This window comes from Rhinoderma darwinii, chromosome 6 (genome assembly GCF_050947455.1).
Source record: "Rhinoderma darwinii isolate aRhiDar2 chromosome 6, aRhiDar2.hap1, whole genome shotgun sequence".
Lineage (NCBI taxonomy): Eukaryota > Metazoa > Chordata > Amphibia > Anura > Rhinodermatidae > Rhinoderma > Rhinoderma darwinii.
In genome coordinates, this window is record NC_134692.1 from 82,274,275 (window position 1) to 82,293,148 (window position 18,874).

The 18,874-nt window shown below is 42.0% G+C and overlaps 1 protein-coding gene across 1 annotated transcript in view; it reads left to right on the forward strand.

The window, feature by feature from the left end:
- CPSF4 (cleavage and polyadenylation specific factor 4) overlaps positions 1 to 18,874 on the forward strand; it is a 48,865-nt gene that overhangs the window by 20,031 nt on the left and 9,960 nt on the right. Inside the window, exons 2-7 of the mRNA XM_075829986.1 lie at positions 2,907 to 2,957; positions 3,352 to 3,504; positions 4,642 to 4,737; positions 4,834 to 4,927; positions 8,438 to 8,510; positions 18,150 to 18,320. Of these exons, the coding sequence (XP_075686101.1) occupies positions 2,907 to 2,957; positions 3,352 to 3,504; positions 4,642 to 4,737; positions 4,834 to 4,927; positions 8,438 to 8,510; positions 18,150 to 18,320 (638 nt within the window). The remainder of the gene's footprint in view (positions 1 to 2,906; positions 2,958 to 3,351; positions 3,505 to 4,641; positions 4,738 to 4,833; positions 4,928 to 8,437; positions 8,511 to 18,149; positions 18,321 to 18,874) is intronic.

Genomic DNA, 18,874 nt, shown 5'->3' on the forward strand with positions numbered 1-18,874 from the left:
GTAATCTTGCGAGATTACGATGTAACCTGTCATTTCAAACGAGATTACGCTTGCCTTGCTGGAATCTCACAGAAAAGATTCAGACGTGTCAGGATTCCGAATACACATGATGTCCTGGCTGGAGGTAATGTATATTCATTATCAGGACACTGCAGTAATGTTAGTGTTTGTGTATGTAGCTGCACATAGCAATATAACTATATTGCTAGTGCAGTGTAAATGAATGGAGAGAAGTGCATAATGCTGATTGGTCAGCGTCCTACACTCCTCTGTACAACGCCCACTTGGTCTAAAGTAAAACATGCCCACTTGGGCATTAAGAAACTCCTTAGCATAAAGCTAAAAATCGCTCATAAAGTGGTTTAAAATAGATTGTTTTTCTAAATAAAAAGCGTTACTGTCACCTACATTACAGCGCCGATCTTCTTATATAGGAGATCGGGCACTTATAATGTGGTGACAGAGCCTCTTTAAGGCCTCATGCACACGACTGTAGCCATGTGCACGGCTGTGATTTATGGGTCGGCCGGGGTTGGAGTGTCACACGCAAGCCGCCCGCAAATCGAGGGCCGTGCACATGGCCTCGTCCATTATTTCGTATGAGACTGGCCCGCAGAACACGGCCGTAATAAGGCTTGCCCGTTCTTTCTGCGGTCCGAGCTCCTGGGCCATGCACGGACCGTGGAAACCACGGTCATGTGCATTGACCCATAGGAATGAATGGGGCCGCAATTCTCCCGTGGATTTTCGGGGGAATTGCGGCCACAAAAGCACGTTCGTGTGCATGGGTCCTCGGGTTGAATATCAAAGAACCCGCATGAAAACATTTATTGCGTAATATTATTTTGTTTTTACACTGCAGGTTTGTGAGCAATGTATGCAATTCTATGGCATATTGTTGCATATGTCCAGGCTTAAAGGGTGATAGTATGTTCACACGGCTTACTTTCGGACGTTTTTCGGGCCGAAAATTTCGGAAGCAGAACGCCTCCAAACATCTGCCCATGGATTTCAATGGGAAAAACGGCGTTCTGTACCGACGGGGCATGTTTTTAGGCGCCATTTTGAAAAACGCCCGCGAAAAAAAAGTGCATATCACTTCTTGAGCCGTTTTTGGAGCCGGTTTTCATTGACTATAAACAAACCGCTCGAAAAACGGCCGTAAAAAACTCGAGTTGCTAAAAAAAAACGGCTGAAAATCATGAGCTGTTTTACCTTGAAAACAGCTCTGTATTTTTAGACGTTTTTTTAGTAAGCGTGTGAACCAACCCTTACTAAACTTTCAACAAACTTCTGACATGTGATAGTGACATGTCGGAAGTTTTGATCGGTGGGGGTCCAAGCACTGAAACCCCCACTGATCGCTTCGCTCTAGCACTCAGGTGAGTGTTGAGCTGCTTCGTTTCTGATCAGCTTTTTTCGGAAAGCTGATGTAGCTCTGTACGCGCCCATAGACTTTCTATTAAGCCCGTACACCACTGGCCTTCCGAAAAAAAGCCGATCAGAATAAAAGCGACTCAGCGCTCACCTGAGTGCTTCTGCTTCATTCAAGCGATCGGTGGGGGGTCTCCATCCTCGGACCCCCACAGATCAAAACTTCTGTTCAAAGCGTCATACACTTCTCATTGTTCCAGCCCAGCTTCTTTCACTGCACAATCACACTGTAACAATGGGCTGGAACAATGAGTAGTGTATGACGATGATTGGTCAGCGTCATACACTCTTCTGTACAACGCCCAGTTGGTAAAAAGTAGAAACACGCCAAGTGGTCTATTAAGAAACGAATTAGCATAAATCTAAAATTGCTCATAACTTTCTCAAAAATGATCGTTTTTCAAAATAAAAAACACTTATCTACATTACAGCGCCGATCAGATTATGTAGGAGATAGGGCACTTATCATCTGGTGACAGAGCCTCTTTAGTTCTAGCACTCAGTAGGGTTCATGGGGTACAGACCCTCCTCAATTACATCTTATGACGTGTCCGATGTTTAGAGGTTGATCTTCCCATTGAAAATAGTTTAATGCACAATGTTTCTACTATGTCTCCGTAAATTTGAGTAATAGTTACTACAAGGAGTAGAACGCCCTACACCTAGTCTGCCTCCTACATCCATAGGACTCCATTTAATTGCACAACATGTGTGACCCAATATAGGTCACACCAAACTGCAACTTTTACATGACACAATACAGATGTTCCATATTCTTACTTAGGATTGGTTACATTTCTAATTGGCTCCTTCTGTGCAATGCTTCTATTTCAGTTCTGTGCTGAAAACAAGTGTTGGATTATCGGATGCCGTATATAATGAATTTCATTCCAAAATATATGGTACACGTTTAATTAGATTATGAAAATACACTTGCCTGTCTAAACGATTAAAAATAAAATGTATTCGAGATTAAATGTAAAAAATAGGGCACTAGTTGCCAAGGATCTGAATACTGGCGTTGGCAACGCAGATCATAGAATCTGTATGGAGTGTAAACGATAGCCAAAGAATGAAACACTAAGTTGAAAGTGTCTAAGACAGTTTAACCATGATTGGCCCATCGCTACAACACTCCATAAATGTAATGAATACATAATAGTTTGTCTCGTTGCCACAAACAAGCAAGATTCCCAACGCGTTTTTGCGCCTCTATAAACATAGAGGAGCGTCCTCAGGGGTATAAAGTGCCTTGATCTGTCTAACTGCCGCTCAGCACATATTATGCTGAAGTGTTTTGGTTCAACGGCGTACCCTAGACACTGATGACTGGTCTCAAAATTTTATTTTTAAATTTTTAGACAGGCAGTGTATTTTCATATAATAAATTCCACTGTTTGTAATTCAATTAATTAAATATTTGTTTTGTGCACATGATAATACTGACTGTTTTCTTCTACTTTTTTTCGCAGAGTCCGGGGCAGCTGTTTGCGAGTTCTTTTTGAAGTCTGCCTGCAGCAAAGGTGACGAGTCAGGGGCATATGTCTTCTGTGCATTGTTTCGCATCAGCAATATATTATATACATCTTAGCATTATAATGTTTATGTAAACAATAAAGTTAATAATAAGCCCAATACTAGTTTTATATTAAATCACTTTGAAGAAAAGTACCAATATTGAGTAGGTTTATTCCATCGCCTTTTAACTCTGTGGACTTAGGCTATGTAAACATGCCACTGATTCACTTATGACAAATCCAGGGTGTATTTTTCAGAAAATCTGCGGCAGAGATCCGCACCTGATACTTGAATTTGTACCCCTGGCTAGCCCCATTTTAATTCAATGTAACTAAAACAGATTCTTCTTAACACAGAATCCTAAACGTGATCCTAAGGTCCTTTTTGGTTTGATTTTAGGCGGTATGTGCCCTTTTCGACATATTAGTGGGGAGAAGACTGTGGTCTGTAAGCACTGGTTACGAGGGCTTTGTAAGAAAGGTGACCAGTGTGAGTTCCTGCATGAATATGACATGACCAAAATGCCAGAGTGTTACTTCTACTCAAAGTTTGGTAAGTTATTATATTCCTTTTGTTGACTATTTACAACAGTTTTTTGTACTCTCAACTCTCTCCTTGTATCGGCAAGTTTACTATGAAAAGGATCCTTTGTAATACAGTGTTCAGCTATTTCCCTCAGTCAACTAATTGCTTCACAGGCCTTGTGTCTGTAAATTCAAGCAACCATATCTCGGATAGAAAAAAGATTTTTGCACTTTTTCATGTGTACTGAATAGTCTTTTTATTAATCTTTTAGCAGGTCTCCATTGGGAGTAACTGTACTTTCAAAAAACTTTTTATATATCAGAGACATATCAGAAGATTTGATCAGTGGGGTCTAGGTGTGGAGCCCCCGACCATTGCTAAAACTAAGGTGCAGGCCACTAAGCTGAGCGCTCTTCGCCATCGACTGTGATCAGTTCTCCCCGTAACCTGAAGGTGGGCTCACATAGAACGTCGATGAGCCCATCCTTAACCATAACAAGGAGAGACGTTGGATGATGATGTTGGACAAGAAGGTCTGTCTCGCAATCGGCATTTCATTTCATCCCAAAGGTGTTTGATGGGGTTGAGCTCAGGGCTCTGTCCAGAACGCTGTAGTTCCTCCACAGCAAACTTGTCACACCATGTCTTTATGGACCTCGCTTTGTGCACAGGAAGCACAGTCATGCTGGAAAAAGAAAGGGCCTACCTAAAAGCATACAATTGTCCAAAATATCTTTGTATGCTGTAACTTTAAAGTTGCTCTTTATTGGAAATAAGGGGCCTAGCTCAAACCCTAAAAACCAGCCCCAGGCCACTGTCCCTTATCCACCAAGCTGGATATCTCCAGCAATCCCATAGAAAGTAAATGGAGTGGTGGCCGAGCATGCTCAGTAAGATTCCATTCACAAAGGGTGCTCGGGGACACCCCTTCTCATGGTCAGAGGGGGTTTCAGTGGTCAGACCCCCACTAAAATGACATTTATCTCCTATAGTGTGGTTAGGTGATAAATGATAATTTTGAGAAAACCCTTTTAAAACAAATAATGCTGCTTGTGGGGAGTTGGCCAGCATATATCAACCACATACTATATGTGCTTGTAGTGTAATATTAAATAGGCAGGCTTTTTAGTTTTGCATTGCATGAAATCTGTGTTTTTCATTTAGGCGAGTGCAGTAACAAGGAGTGCCCGTTTTTACATATTGACCCAGAATCAAAGATAAAAGACTGTCCTTGGTATGATCGAGGCTTCTGTAAACATGGTAAGGTGTACATCGAGCATAGAACTCTGATAACGTGGTTTTAAATGTAAGGTCTTCCGTAGATGTCTGTATCTGAAAGCTTTGTGTTTCTTTTAGGCCCTCTGTGCAGACATCGGCATACACGTAGAGTCATTTGTGTCAACTATCTAGTAGGATTTTGTTTGGAGGGCTCGAACTGTAAATTCATGCAGTGAGTATCATCTCATTATTTAGTGTTCTGTGTTTATGAGCTTATGAATACCACATCAGGAGGGGCAAACCCTTCCACAGCTATGAGGTTAAATTTGCATTTTGTATATATGTAAATTAATGCACAGAAAAACAGTGTTGCTTTTTTCAACCAACTGGTGTCTATAGCAATAAATTCTAGTTGTTTCCTGAGCCATGCTCATGATGATCTATGGGATATGATATTTTTCTAAAGTTGACCACAGCTTATACACAGGTAATTTGTGCTCATCTATATTACTAAAGCTATTCATTCCTACCGATTTATGATCATTTCTCTAGGCTAGTTATCGTTACTTATAGCCTTTAAAAGTAATGTCAAATTCTTTGAAACCTCGTCCGTGTTCCCACCCTACTATTACGATAAAGTGACCGTCATCACCAGCGGGAGCTGTCTGCGAGAAATAAACAACATCCAGCTGCAATAGCTGGCATAGTAAATTACTCTGATCCCAGCTGTTTAGAGGGTTATTGCAATAATATGTTATAAAGGACTGGTGTACCTCAGCATTTCACCTGCACAGCTTCACTCCCAGACACCGGCTGTGCAAGAAACTGTTATATTTGCCTGCAGAGCAGGAGGCCAAAAGTGTCGCTGTGCAGGGAAAAGCACTTAACTAGTGATGTGGCCCCTTCATTCTGAGGAGTTCTGGCAGTCCTACCAATCAGAAAGTGATAGCCTATCCTAGTCATACCCGATCGTTCTCTGTGGTATCAAAATCTCTATAACCCTATAGGTGCCACAGTCAACTACAAATGCAACACTTAAGGATGTCAGCAAAAGGAGGGGGCAATCTTGGTCAACCCATGAGCGCTTCTCGTGATGCGATCACAGGGTGCCAAATGGTTGCTTTGGCGACCGAAGTCATAGCAAAGGGCTGCTATCATTACTAGGACAAGCTAATATGCATTGCAATTCAGAAGTATTCCCTTGCATTATGAAATAAAATTTTCAATAAATTGGTGAAAGTGTGCCCTAGTTGGACATAAAATAAGTTTAAAGTTTAGAGGGAAAACGCACGCATTAAAAAAAGAATGATCTCACTTTTAATTTCTTCTTTATTAAAGAAAAGTAACAAACCCTAAAAATATTTGGTATCGCCATAACTATAACAAACTTTAGAATTAACAGGTTCCCCACCGCCGGCTGTGTATTTACGGCCAGCGGTCAGGGTCCTTAAACCCCGCGCCATAGACTATTTACGGCACAGGTTTTAGCTTGCTGCCCGAGTGATCGGGCAGGTGAATGTCGGGTCTCCGGCTGTCAGTGACTGCCGGGGACCCTGAGCAGAGGACAGAAGCAGCTTTCGCTATTTCTGTCTTCTCCGATCTCTTTTACACAGCGCTGTGTATAGGAATAGAGGCAGCGGCCGCGCCGCTGTCTCTATTGATCCCGGTGTTCATGTGACTGATCACATGATCGCCGAGTGCGGTTAGTGGCAGACTGCTGCTGGGTCTTACTAGACCCAGCACAGCCCTATTAGTGACAATAGTCACTATGAGAGGGCTGTGCAGCCCCAGTTACAATGGAAAAACATGGTGTAAAAGAAAGAAAAAATATATATAAAGTTCCCCAAAGGTCTTTTCTGACCTTTTCAGGGACAGACCATAATAATAAAAAAAGTAAAGTAAAGTGCAATTTTAATAATAATACACCTAAAATACCCACCCAAAAAAAAACGTCCCCCCCCCCCCCACCAATCATTGCCGTAACGCTAGCCCTGAGCCAATTACCCTAAAGTAGACCTGTAATATATTAAAATTTATGGTAGACAGTGACGATCACAAATAAAAGGTCTATTTTAGGGTAAAACTATGTTATTTCCCCCAAAAAAATATCTGAAAAGTAAAAAAACTTATTTTTTTACTATTGTTTTCAAACTTTACGCTTAAAAATTCTAAAATAGCAAAAAGGATGTGTATAAAAATGATAAAAAAAAAAAAGAAACCTGCATTGTCTACGGAAACAAACAACGCAAAAATCATGTCGCAAGCCCAACAAATAAAAAAGTTATAGCCATTTAACTAACGTGTGCTAAAAATGGTTAAACGGTGTCTGGTCCTGAAGGCTCAAAATAGCCCGGTCCTGAACTGGTTAAGGTATTCCAAGATTAGAAAAACATTGCTGCTTTCTTCCTGAAACAAGTCCACAGCTTGTGTGTGGTATTACCTCTCATCCCCTTTCAATTCAATGTAGCTGAGCTGTGACACCAGACAAAACCCAGCATAAAGTAAATGCAGTTAAACAATTTCATGTAAAACGGTGCTATTAAAAAAGACAAACGGCTACATCAACTGAAAAATAAACAAGTTTTAGGCTATGGTCAAATCTGCGTCAGGGCTCCGTCGCCATTGATTTCAATGGTGACGGATCCGGTGCCAATGGTTTCCGTTTGTCTCCGTCGTGCAAGGGTTCCGTCGTTTTGACGGGATGAACACCGTAGTCGACTATCATTGGTGATGGAAACAGAAACCTATGGTTTCAGTTTGTGCCAGTAAGGACTCCGTTCCGACGGAAAGCTCCGTCGGAACAGAGCCCTGACGCAGATGTGAACGAAGCCTTAGCTGAAAGGGTATGTTCACACGGCTTATTTACGGACGTTTTCCGCCTCGATTTACGTCCGAAAATGCGGCTCGATAGCGTTGGCAAACATCTGCCCATTCATTTGAATGGGTCTTACGATGTTCTGTTCCGACGGTTATTTTTTTTTATGCCCCGCTGTCAAAAGGCGGGGCGGAAATAGACGCTCGCATCAAAGAAGTGCCTGTCACTTCTTCAGACGTTAAATGGAGCCGTTTTCCATTGACTCCATGGTAAAACAGCTCCATTTACGTCCGTAATTGACACAGCGAAAAAGCGCCTCAACATGCCATGACGGCTGAAATTACGGAGCTGTTTTCTCCTGAAAACAGCCCCGTAATTTCAACCGTAACAGACGCTGCCGTGTGAACATACCCTTAGAATGAAGTGACCCTGTTCACATCTGCAGCAGGGCATTCCATTGTTCTGCTCTGTCAAAGGTGCAGAACAAGGGAATGATAAACGCAACACGAATACCATCGGTGGCCAACGGAACCCATTGACTGATTCCGGTAATTTCTGCCGGATGTGCGATAGAGGCCCCGAACAAAGCCTCCAACGAAGATTGTGAACAGGCCCTTTAATCTGGCATTGATGGTACCTGTTTGGTGCATGATTAATAAATTATGAGAAATATTGAATAGTCCTAAACATTTAAGTAAACTTTTAATTTAATAACCTGTCATGGTAGGCCGGAATGAAACCTGCTATTACGTGTTTTTTTTTACTCAAAGGAATCTATGAATTGGTTATATCTGTTTAGACTGAGATTTCCAAAATATTTCTTAGTTTGATTCCAGAAACACTTGCTGGACTATCAAAATTTCTGTCAGATGTCTTCATTTTCGAGGAACAAACTAGGCATTGTGGAATATCTTTTTAATTTTGCAGCCCCAGGTTTGAATTGCCTATGGGAGCTGCCGAGCAACCTCCTCTACCTCAACAGACCCAGAACCAGCAAAAGGTAATTATTAACGTATAACACTACAATAATGAATTGAAATGGTTATTAGGTGTTCAGTAATTCACTGCTCAGCCATATCAATAAAACCTGAGTGGTGAAGTAAATAACATTGCACCTGTCTAGGGAAGGTCTGGAGAGAGATATTACCTCGGAAGAGGTTTTACAGGCTTTAACCCCTTCCCGTCGTAAACAACTTTCAGATTTTCATTTTCGTTTTTTCCTTCCCACATTCCAAAAACTATAACTTTTTCATCTTTCCGTCGATATAGTCCTATGAGGGCTTTAATTTTTTGCGGGACGAGTTGTCGTTTTTCGTAGCACCATTTATTGTGCAATGTAATGTACTGAGAAACAGGAAAAAAATTATTTATGGGGTAGAAAATGAAAAAAACTGCGATTCCGCCATGGTATTTACGAAATTCACTGTGCAATTAAAACAACCTGTTAACTTTATTCTGCGGGTCAATACGATTACGGCGATACTAAATATATATTATTTCTATGTTTTACTACTTTTACAAGGAAAAAACGAAGTGTAAAAAATAAAATGTATTTTGTGTCGCCAAATTCCGAGAGCCGTAACTTTTTTTTTATTTTCCCGTTGATTAAGTGGTATGAGGGCTTATTTTTTGCAGGCTAAGCTGTAGTTTTCAATGATACCATTTTGGGGTACATGCGAGGCTTTGATCGATTCTGGCGTTTACTTTTTTTTTTACGGCGTACACCGTGCAGGGTTATTAAGTTTCTTTACAATGCTCTGGGGGGAAATGGGAAAAAGGTTTTTTTTTTGAGCATTTCATATTTATTTTTTACATTAAAAAAAAAAGAACAATATTTTACAAATTTTTACCTTTTTTTTTTTTTTAACTTTTTCAGGGCTTAATAGGAGCACAAAGATGGCAGATCTGGGTAGATTCAGTAGGTCCCCAGGCTGCCATAGCAACCATCGCCGATCCGCGATTGCATTGCAGGGGGCGCACCCCTCTTTCTAACGATTTAGACCATGGCATTTAACGGGTAAACGGGCGTGATCCCGCTCGAGTGTGATCCTGCTAGTTACTGTGAAGTGTCGGCTGTAACCTACAGCCGACACCCGCATTGTGTGGAGTGGGCTCAGCCCGTGAGACCGCTCCATACTTCCCCTACCCGGCTATGATGTAGCCATACGTCAAATGTCGGGAAGGGGTTAAAAGATGGGATCCCTGTAGAGGTGTAACATAGATACTCCGCTTTTGAGAACTGGTAAACTCCCAGCCAGACAGTATGTATGACGCTACTGTTGTATTTTTTAAACCTGATAAAGACCCCTCTGAATGTGGTTCATACCGTCCGATCTCGTTGCTGAACAACGATTACAGAATACTTACAAAAGTGCTAGCCAATAGGCTTAATAAGGTAATTTTACAGGTGATACATGCGGACAAGTCGGGTTTCAAGCCTGGGAAATCCACTTAAGATAATATTCGGAAGGTCCAGGTGATTACACAGATAGGAGTGGCTAAGAAAGCTGACTCTGCATTGTTGTCTTTCGACGCTGCGAAAGCTTTCGATTCTATTGAATGGCCCTACCTTCTAGAAACTTTGCGACTGTTTGGCTTTGGCCCCCATTTCATCCTGTGGGTTTTGATCCTATACAAAACACCCAGAGCACAAATACTTGTTAATGGTACTCTATCCCCTTACTTCCCTCTTCACAGAGGTACCAGGTAGGGGTGCCCTCTTTCCCTGTTACTATTCGCTCTCACTATAGAGCCTCTGGCAATATGCATTAGATAACATCCAGACTATAGGGCGGTTGTGCTTGGGCCGAGGGAGAATAGAATCGGTCTCTGTGCTTAAGACATGGTCCTTTTTATGTTTTAGCCTAGAGACTCTCTTCCAGTGGTCATTATTGCCCTAGATAAATTTTGTCAATTTTCTGGATTATACCTTAACGGGAGCAAGTGTTTTTTTTCATTCCACTTCAAGGGATAGGATGGTCGAATTCTGAGCATGGGTTCCAACTGGTTTCGAGCTTCAAATACCTGGGTATAATTATAAACTGAGACCATGCAAAGGACTTAACTTCCAATGTTTTGCTTCTACTGGATTACATTAAAACCAAATTTCACCTATTGAGTGCCCTTCCCCTAGCAGTTTCGGGACAGATCAATCTGCTCAAAATGGTCATACTTCCTAAATGCCTTTTATGTCCTTAAACATGCTGCAACGGCAGTGTATTTGTCATTTTTTCAAACTGGTACATACTTTATTTCCTTTGTTTTATATGGGGCTCTAATCGTTCTAAACTTGGCCTCTCCATTTTGCAACCCCCTAAAACCTTAGGTAGAGTGGCGTTACCAGATTTATGTTTGTACTATGTAGCTGGGCAATTACGTTACCTAGCATCATGGGTTGAAAATGCCCCTCTTCCTAACAGGGAGCACCACTTAGCGCACTATCTGCGACTCACATTTCTGGTCAGTATTCGTAAGTCCCCCGGATGCTCTTAACCCCTTGGCGACATACAACATACTATTACATTGTTGTTGCCAAGGTCTTAAGGAAACACAACGTAACTGTACGTCGTGTTGCTGATGCGGGCTCAGGAGCTAAGCCCGCACCGTCACCAGCGGGTGTCGGCTGCATATTACAGCCGACAACCTGCTACATGGCCAGGACCGGAGCTAGACTCCGATCCCGCCGATTAACCTCATAAATGCAGCGCTCAAAAGCGAGCGCTGCATCTATGGGGTTTACTAGCAGATCAGAACCCCGCAATGCTCATAGCAGTGTTCTGATGGCTGCTCTGGCAGAACGGAGGTCTAACAATGGCCTCTTGTCTGCCAAGTATGGAAGCCTGTTAGGTCTCGCTCGGAGACGGGGCTTAAATGGCTTCCGCCCCCAGAAACCAGACTGCACAGGCTCAGTAGCTGAGCCTGCGACATCAACCGCCGGTATCCGCTGTATGTTAGAGCTGACACCGTGCTGTAACGGCAGGGAACGGAGCGATCTCCAAACCCTGCCATTAACCCCCCTTAGATTCGATCAAAAGCGACCGCGGCATCTTAGTGGTTTGAAGCCGATCGTCATCGCTGCGATGTGATCGCAGGGTTGCCGATCGTTGCTATTTTAAAGAGAGGCCTAAAAATGGACTCTTGCGCTTTCATACTTTGCAGACCATTAGGCCCTGTCCGGAGGCGGGACGTAATAGGCTTGCTGTCAGTGAATAACTGACAGCTCTAATGCATTGCACTACATGTGTAATGCAATGTATTAGAGCAAAGATCAAAGTGCAGGCCTTCAAGTCCCCTAGTGAGAGGTACTGCAAAAAGTTAATAAAAATGTTGACTAAAAGTTTCAAGTGAATAAAAACAAACACTGCATTTTATCCTATAATAAGTCTATTATAGGGGAAAAATGAAACCGTTAAAAAAAAAATAGAGTACACATTTTGGTATCGCCGCGTCCGTAACAACCCAAACTATAAAACTATGATGTTATTTTTTACGCACTGTGAACGCTGCAAAAAAAAAAAAACTGCCAGGACCGCTTTTTTTTGGTCACCATCCCTCACAAAACATAGAATAAAAAGTGATAAAAAAGTCGCATGTACCCCAAAATAGTACCATTAAAAAATAAAACCCGTCCAGCAAAAAACAAGCCCTTACATTACACAGTTTTTTTTTTTTATGAAAAATAAAAAATGATGGCTCTCACAATGTCGTGACATAAAAATTTTGCACTAAAATGGCATATCTGTTCAAAATTGCAATTTTTACTTTGCACCATCCGCTACGCATTCACTTCCAATGAAAAAACACGTCGGGTCAAAATATTCACACCCCTTAATATAAACTATCGGGTGTAGTTTTCAAGATAATCACTGCTTCAGGGTTTGTTTTACTATTTGACCTCAGAGCCCTGCAATTGTGGGCTAATGCTGTGAAAATACCAAAATAGGCCTCAAATTCGCATGTTGCCCTTCAATTCTGAGCCCTGTCGTATGTCCAGGCAAATGATAAATGCCTTGAGAGGTGTAGTTTCTAAAATGGGGTTACTTCTTGGCTGCTTCCACTGTACTCTGGTACCTCAAGGGTTTTGCAAAGGCGACATGGAGCCGAAGAATGCTCCCTTCCGTTCTAAGCCTTGCCGTTGGTACGAACAGCAATTTATGTCCACATATGGGGTATTGCCGTGCTCAGGAGAAATTGCTTTACAAATATTGGGGTGCTTTTTCTCCTTTTATCCCTTGTGAAAATGAAAAAAATCTAAGCTAAATCTACATTTTATGGGAAAAAATTGTGATTTTTCTTTTCATGGCCTACTTCCAATTAATTCTGCAATAAATCTGTAGGGTCAAGATTCCATAAGGGGTGTGATTTCCAAAATGGGGTAACTTTTGGGGGGTTCCCACTGCTTTTGTCCCTCAGGGGCTTTGCAAATGCGACATGGCACCGAAAACCATCCCAGCAAAAGTTGATCTCCAAATGGCGCTCCTTCCCTTCTGAGGGCTGCCGTGTGTTTAAACGTAAGTTCATGACCACATATGGGGTATTTCCGTTCTCTGGAGAAATTGCTTTACAAATGTTGGGGTTTTTTCTCCTTTATCCCTTGTAAAAATTAAACCATTGTATGTACACTTAGGTCCAGAATTATTTGGACAGTGATACAAGTTTTGGCATTTTAGCTGTTTACCAAAACCTATAGAATATACAGTTCTATAATCTATATGGGCTTAAAGTGCAGACTCTCCGCTTTAATATGAGGGTATTCACATCCTAATTTGAGCAACGGTTTAGGAATTACAGCTCTTTAATATGTAGCTGCCTCTTTTTCAAGGGACCAAAGACAATTGGACAATTATCTCAAAAGCTATTTAATGGGCTGCATGGGCTATTCCCTCGTTAATCCATCATCAATTAAGCAGGTAAAAGGTCTGGAGGTGGCATTTGCATTTAGAAGCTGTTGCTGTGAACCCACAACATGAGGTCAAAGGAGCTCTCAATGCAAGTGAAACAGACTATCGTTAGGCTGAAAAAAATTAAGAAATCCAACAGAGAGAGAGCTCAAATGTTAGGAGTGGCCAAATCAACAGTTTAGTACATTCTTAAAAAAAAAAAAAAAAAAAAAAAAAGAGTTCACAGGTGATCTCGCGTTCTCCAAAAGGCATGGACGTCCATGGAAGACAACAGTGTGGATGAACGCAGAATCCTTTCCATGGTGAAGAAAAACCCCTACACAACATCTACCCAAGTGAAGAACATTCTCCTGGAAGTAGGTGTATAAGTATCTAAGTCTACCCTAAAGAGAAGACTTCATGAGAGCAAATACAGAGGGTTCACCACAAGGTGCAAACCATTAATCCACCTCAAAAATAGAAGGGCCAGATTAGACTTTGCCAAACAACATCTAAAGAAGCCAGCCCAGTTCTGGAACAGCATTCTTTGGACAGATGAAACTAAGATCAACCTGTACCAGAATGATGGGAGGAAGGATGTATGGAGAAGGCTTGGAACGGCTCATGATCCAAAGCACACCACTTCCTCTGTAAAACATGGTGGAGGCAGTGTGATGGCACGGGCATGCATGGCCAAAGGCACTGGGTTACTAGTGTTTATTGATGATGTGACTGAAGACAGAAGCAGCGGGTTGAATTCTGAAGCGTTCAGGGATAATCTTTCTGCTCCGATTCAACCAAATGCAGCAAGGTTGATTGGACGTCGCTTCACAGTACAGATGGACAATGACCCAAAACATACTGCGAAAGCAACCCAGGAGTTTTTTAAGGCAAAGAAGTGGAGTATTGTGCAATGGCCAAGTTAATCACCAGATCTCAACTCGTTTGAGCAAGCATTTCACTTTGTTAAGACAAAACTTAAAGAGGCTCTGTCACCCCATTATAAGTGGCCTATCTTCTACATAATGTGATTGGCGCTGTAATGTAGATTGCAGCAGTATTTTTTATTTAGAAAAACGATAATTTTTGACGGAGTTATGACCTATTTTAGCTTTATGCTAATGAGTTTCTTAATGAACAACTGGGCGTGTTTTACTTTTTGGCCAAGTGGGCGTTGTACAGAGGAGTGTATGACACTGACCAATCAGCGTCATACACTTTTCTCCATTCATTTACACAGCACATAGCGATATCGCTATGTGCAGCCACATAAACACACTATAACGTTACTGCAGTGTCCTGACAATTAATATACATTACCTCCAGCCAGGATGTGATGTGTATTCAGAATCCTGTCACTTCTGTAGCGTCTCTGTGATATTTACAGCAAGGCAAGCGTAATCTCGCGAGATTACGATGTAACCTGTCATTTCAAATGAGATTACACTTGCCTTGCTGTAAATATCACAGAGACGCTACAAAAGTGACAGGATTCTGAATACACATCACGTCCTGGCTGGAGGTAATGTATATTCATTGTCAGGACACTGCAGTAACGTTATAGTGTGTTTATGTGGCTGCACATAGCGATATAGCTATATCGCTATGTGCTCTGCAAATGAATGGGGAGAAGTGTATGACGCTGATTGGTCAGCGTCATACACTCCTCTGTACAACTCCCACTTGACCAAAAAGTAAAACACGCCCAGTTGTTCATGAAGAACCTCATTAGCATAAAGCTAATATAGGTTTTAACTCCGTCAAAAATTACTGTTTTTCTAAATAAAAAAACTGCTGTAATCTACATTACAGTGCCGATCATATTATGTACAAGATAGGCCACTTATAATATGGTGACAGAGCCTCTTTAAGGCAGATAGACCCACAAACAAGCAAGAACTGAAGACAGCTGCAGTAAAGCCCGGGCAAAGCATTACACAGGAGGAAACCCATCGTGTATGACGCTGACCAATCAGCATCATACACTTCTCTTTGTTCCAGTCCATTGTTAGGGCGGATCTACACGAACGTAATACGCAATGCGCGTGTTTTTCATTACCACACTAGGACCGCATCTGGGATATTTCTAAAAATTGCAGAATCTGGGCAATAAATATTGAGTTGCGTTTAGCTGGTAAAACCTTCTGTGTGTGTTAGGAAAAAATGTATTTCAAATGAATTTCGACAAAAAAAATTACATTTGGAAATTTCACCTCCACATTGCTTTAATTCCTGTGAAACACCTAAAGGGTTAAGACACTCTCTAAATGCTGTTTTTAATACTTTGAGGGGTGCAGTTTTTAAAAGGGGTGATTTATGGAGATCTTCTAATATATAAGGCCCTCAAAGCCACTTCAGAACCGAACTGGTCCCTGAAAGAAATAGCCTTTTGAAATTTTCTTGAAAATGTGGGAAATTGCTTCTAGAGTTCTAAGCCTTTTAACGTCCTAGAAAAATAAAAGGACATTCAAAAAACGCTGCAAACATTTAGTAGACATATGGGAAATGTAAACTAGTAACTATTTTGTGCGGTATTACTTTTTGTCTTACAAGCAGATAAATTTAAATTTAGAAAAATGCTAATTTTTCCAAATTGTCTCTAAATATTTTGTGTTTTTCACATATAAATATTGAATTTATCGATCAAATGTTTCACTAACATAGTACAATATGTCACAAGAAAACAATCTCAGAATCGCTTGGATAAGTAAAAGCCTTCCCAAGTTATTACCAAATAAAGTGACACATGTCAGATTTGAAAAAATCTGGCTGTCTCTCCAAGGGGTTTACCCATACACAAAGTTCAGGTATGGTCTGCTGCAAAAGAACTTCATAGATATTCAGACATACGGACGGACATGTTTTTGTGGCATAAACCATTACTTTCACAATTTATTTATAAGAAAATCTAATGGTAATTATCAATACCCTAATTACAGCAAAGGTAGTGCAAAATGTAGGGAAACCAGTCCCACAAAAATAGAAAAAACACAAATTTCAACCCAAAGTTACATAGACACAAGACAACAAGGGGAAACACAAACGGATAAAAGCACACAGTTTTGGCTATAGAGCAGTCAACCGAAAAGGCCATCCAGCCAGAGAGGCAGATCAGCACTTTCACAATTATCAGAAGAGTTAGCTCCTCTAATTTTTGGATCCAATCAGGGGTACATACTATATGGGATATATATGTTGGGAATAGGGCTGGGCAATTAATCAAATTAATTCGATGAATTCGCCCTCAAGGGCTCTCACGATTCCGTTTTTTAACAGTATCGTAGAATCGATTCTTTAGTTGCGCTGTGCTGCAAGGGGAAGCTCTGCCCCGTTCGGTGTCTGCTTCCCCATGGAACTGCTGTTCTGTACTTAAATTTTTCCCTTCCCTTTTCCCATTCCGTGGTTGAACTTGATCGAAATGTCTGTTTTCAACCATAGTGACTATGTACCAAACAAAATGATACAGTACGGAACAGCAGTTCCGCGGGGAAGCAGAGACTCCAAGTATATAGCTACACCGCCCCGCTGGATACAGGACCCCTTTGCATATCCCACCGTCCACAATATCGGCTTCCTCAGGCCGGGGATACGGCTCCCAGTGGCAGCTATAGCGGCGTGATCTACAAGGGAGGCGGGTGGTGCTGCGATCTACAAGGGAGGCGGGTGGTGCTGCGATCTACAAGGGAGGCGGGTGGCGCTGCGATCTACAAGGGAGGCGGGTGGCGCTGCGATCTACAAGGGAGGCGGGTGGCGCTGCGATCTACAAGGGAGGCGGGTGGCGCTGCGATCTACAAGGGAGGCGGGTGGCGCTGCGATCTACAAGGGAGGCGGGTGGCGCTGCGATCTACAAGGGAGGCGGGTGGCGCTGCGATCTACAAGGGAGGCGGGTGGCGCTGCGATCTACAAGGGAGGCGGGTGGCGCTGCGATCTACAAGGGAGGCGGGTGGTGCTGCGATCTACAAGGGAGGCGGGTGGTGCTGCGATCTACAAGGGAGGCGGGTGGTGCTGCGATCTACAACGGGGTGGCGCTGAGATCTACATGTGGGGGTGCGATCTGCAAGGGTGTATGGCACTGTCTACGTGGACACTGGCACTATATTCGGGGTGGCACTATGTGGGCACTGTCACTATATGTGGGCACTGTCACTATATGTGGGCACTATGTCACTATGTGGGCACTGTCACTATGTGGGCACTATGTCAATATGTGGGCACTATGTCAATATTTGTGCACTGTTGCAGTGTCACTGTGGGCACTGTCACTATATGTGGGCACTGGCACTGTGTCACTATGAGACGCTTACCTAGGGAAAAGATGGCACCAGGATGCACTATGGGGAAAAAGGCAAGCTGTGTGATCTGGGAAATGTTCCGCTGGAAAACCTTGTGTCATGGCATTCATGTGGATGTTACTTTGACATGTACTATCTAAGCATTGTGGCAGACCAAGTACACCCCTTCATGGCAACAACATTCCCTAATGGAAGGGCACTACCTCACAATTTACAGGATCTGCAGCTTACGTCTTGTTGCCCGATACCACAGGACATTTTCAGAGTTCTTGTGGAGTCCATGCCACGACGGGTCAGAGCTGTTTTGGCAGCACGAGGGGGACATACAGAATATCAGGCAGGTGGTATTAATGTTACGCTTGAACGGTGTTTATCATTTATTTAATTGTTTCAGAAATGTCATGGGATTTGACATGATTTGTTCTGTTTTTTTCTGTTATTTTTGTAACCTTCCATTCATGCCTGCAGCAAAATAACAACCAGTCATCACAGAGATCATCCTCCCTCATCCAGTTAACAAGCCAGTCTTCACCTATTGGACAGCAACGTTCTCCACAGACGATTGGTGTCATGCAATTACAGAACAATAATGTAGGAAATCGGGGGCCTAGACCACTCGATCAGGTTACTTGTTATAAGGTAAGATGTTATGTGCATGATGTGTTCCTCTTTAACAGTAGTAAACTACCAGGTCTTGTGCATATATGTACACTGTTTTATGCTTAAAGGGGTAAGCAGTGTATTTTACTATTGTCTGAGTAAACCTCCACTCCGCTGGTAATGTTTTGGGTTTTTTTGGTTGTTGATTTTTTTTACACAGCATCAAATTGTATTTCTTTCAAATCATTTTTAATGTAATAGTTGCCTCCGATACTTTGTTCCTTAATGAAGACCTAACACCTGTAAAGGGGCGCCTGTTTTATTTGAAAACACATTAGGCACTTAAGAAATTAAACATTTTCTAAATATCTATTAGAAAAATTAAAAGTGAAGATACCTCAGTATATGGCTTACTTTGACTGTACAAATGACCTGACTTCCCGCTGTAATGGTGGCCCAAATAAATTTGTGTGCCCATCAATTTATATTGCTAAACTTCACTGGTTGATACCCACAGCTGGAAAGGTCAGACTTTGTGGCCTTGTATTAAATATGGGATTATTGAAAAAGCTGAGCATATCCTACAGGATCTC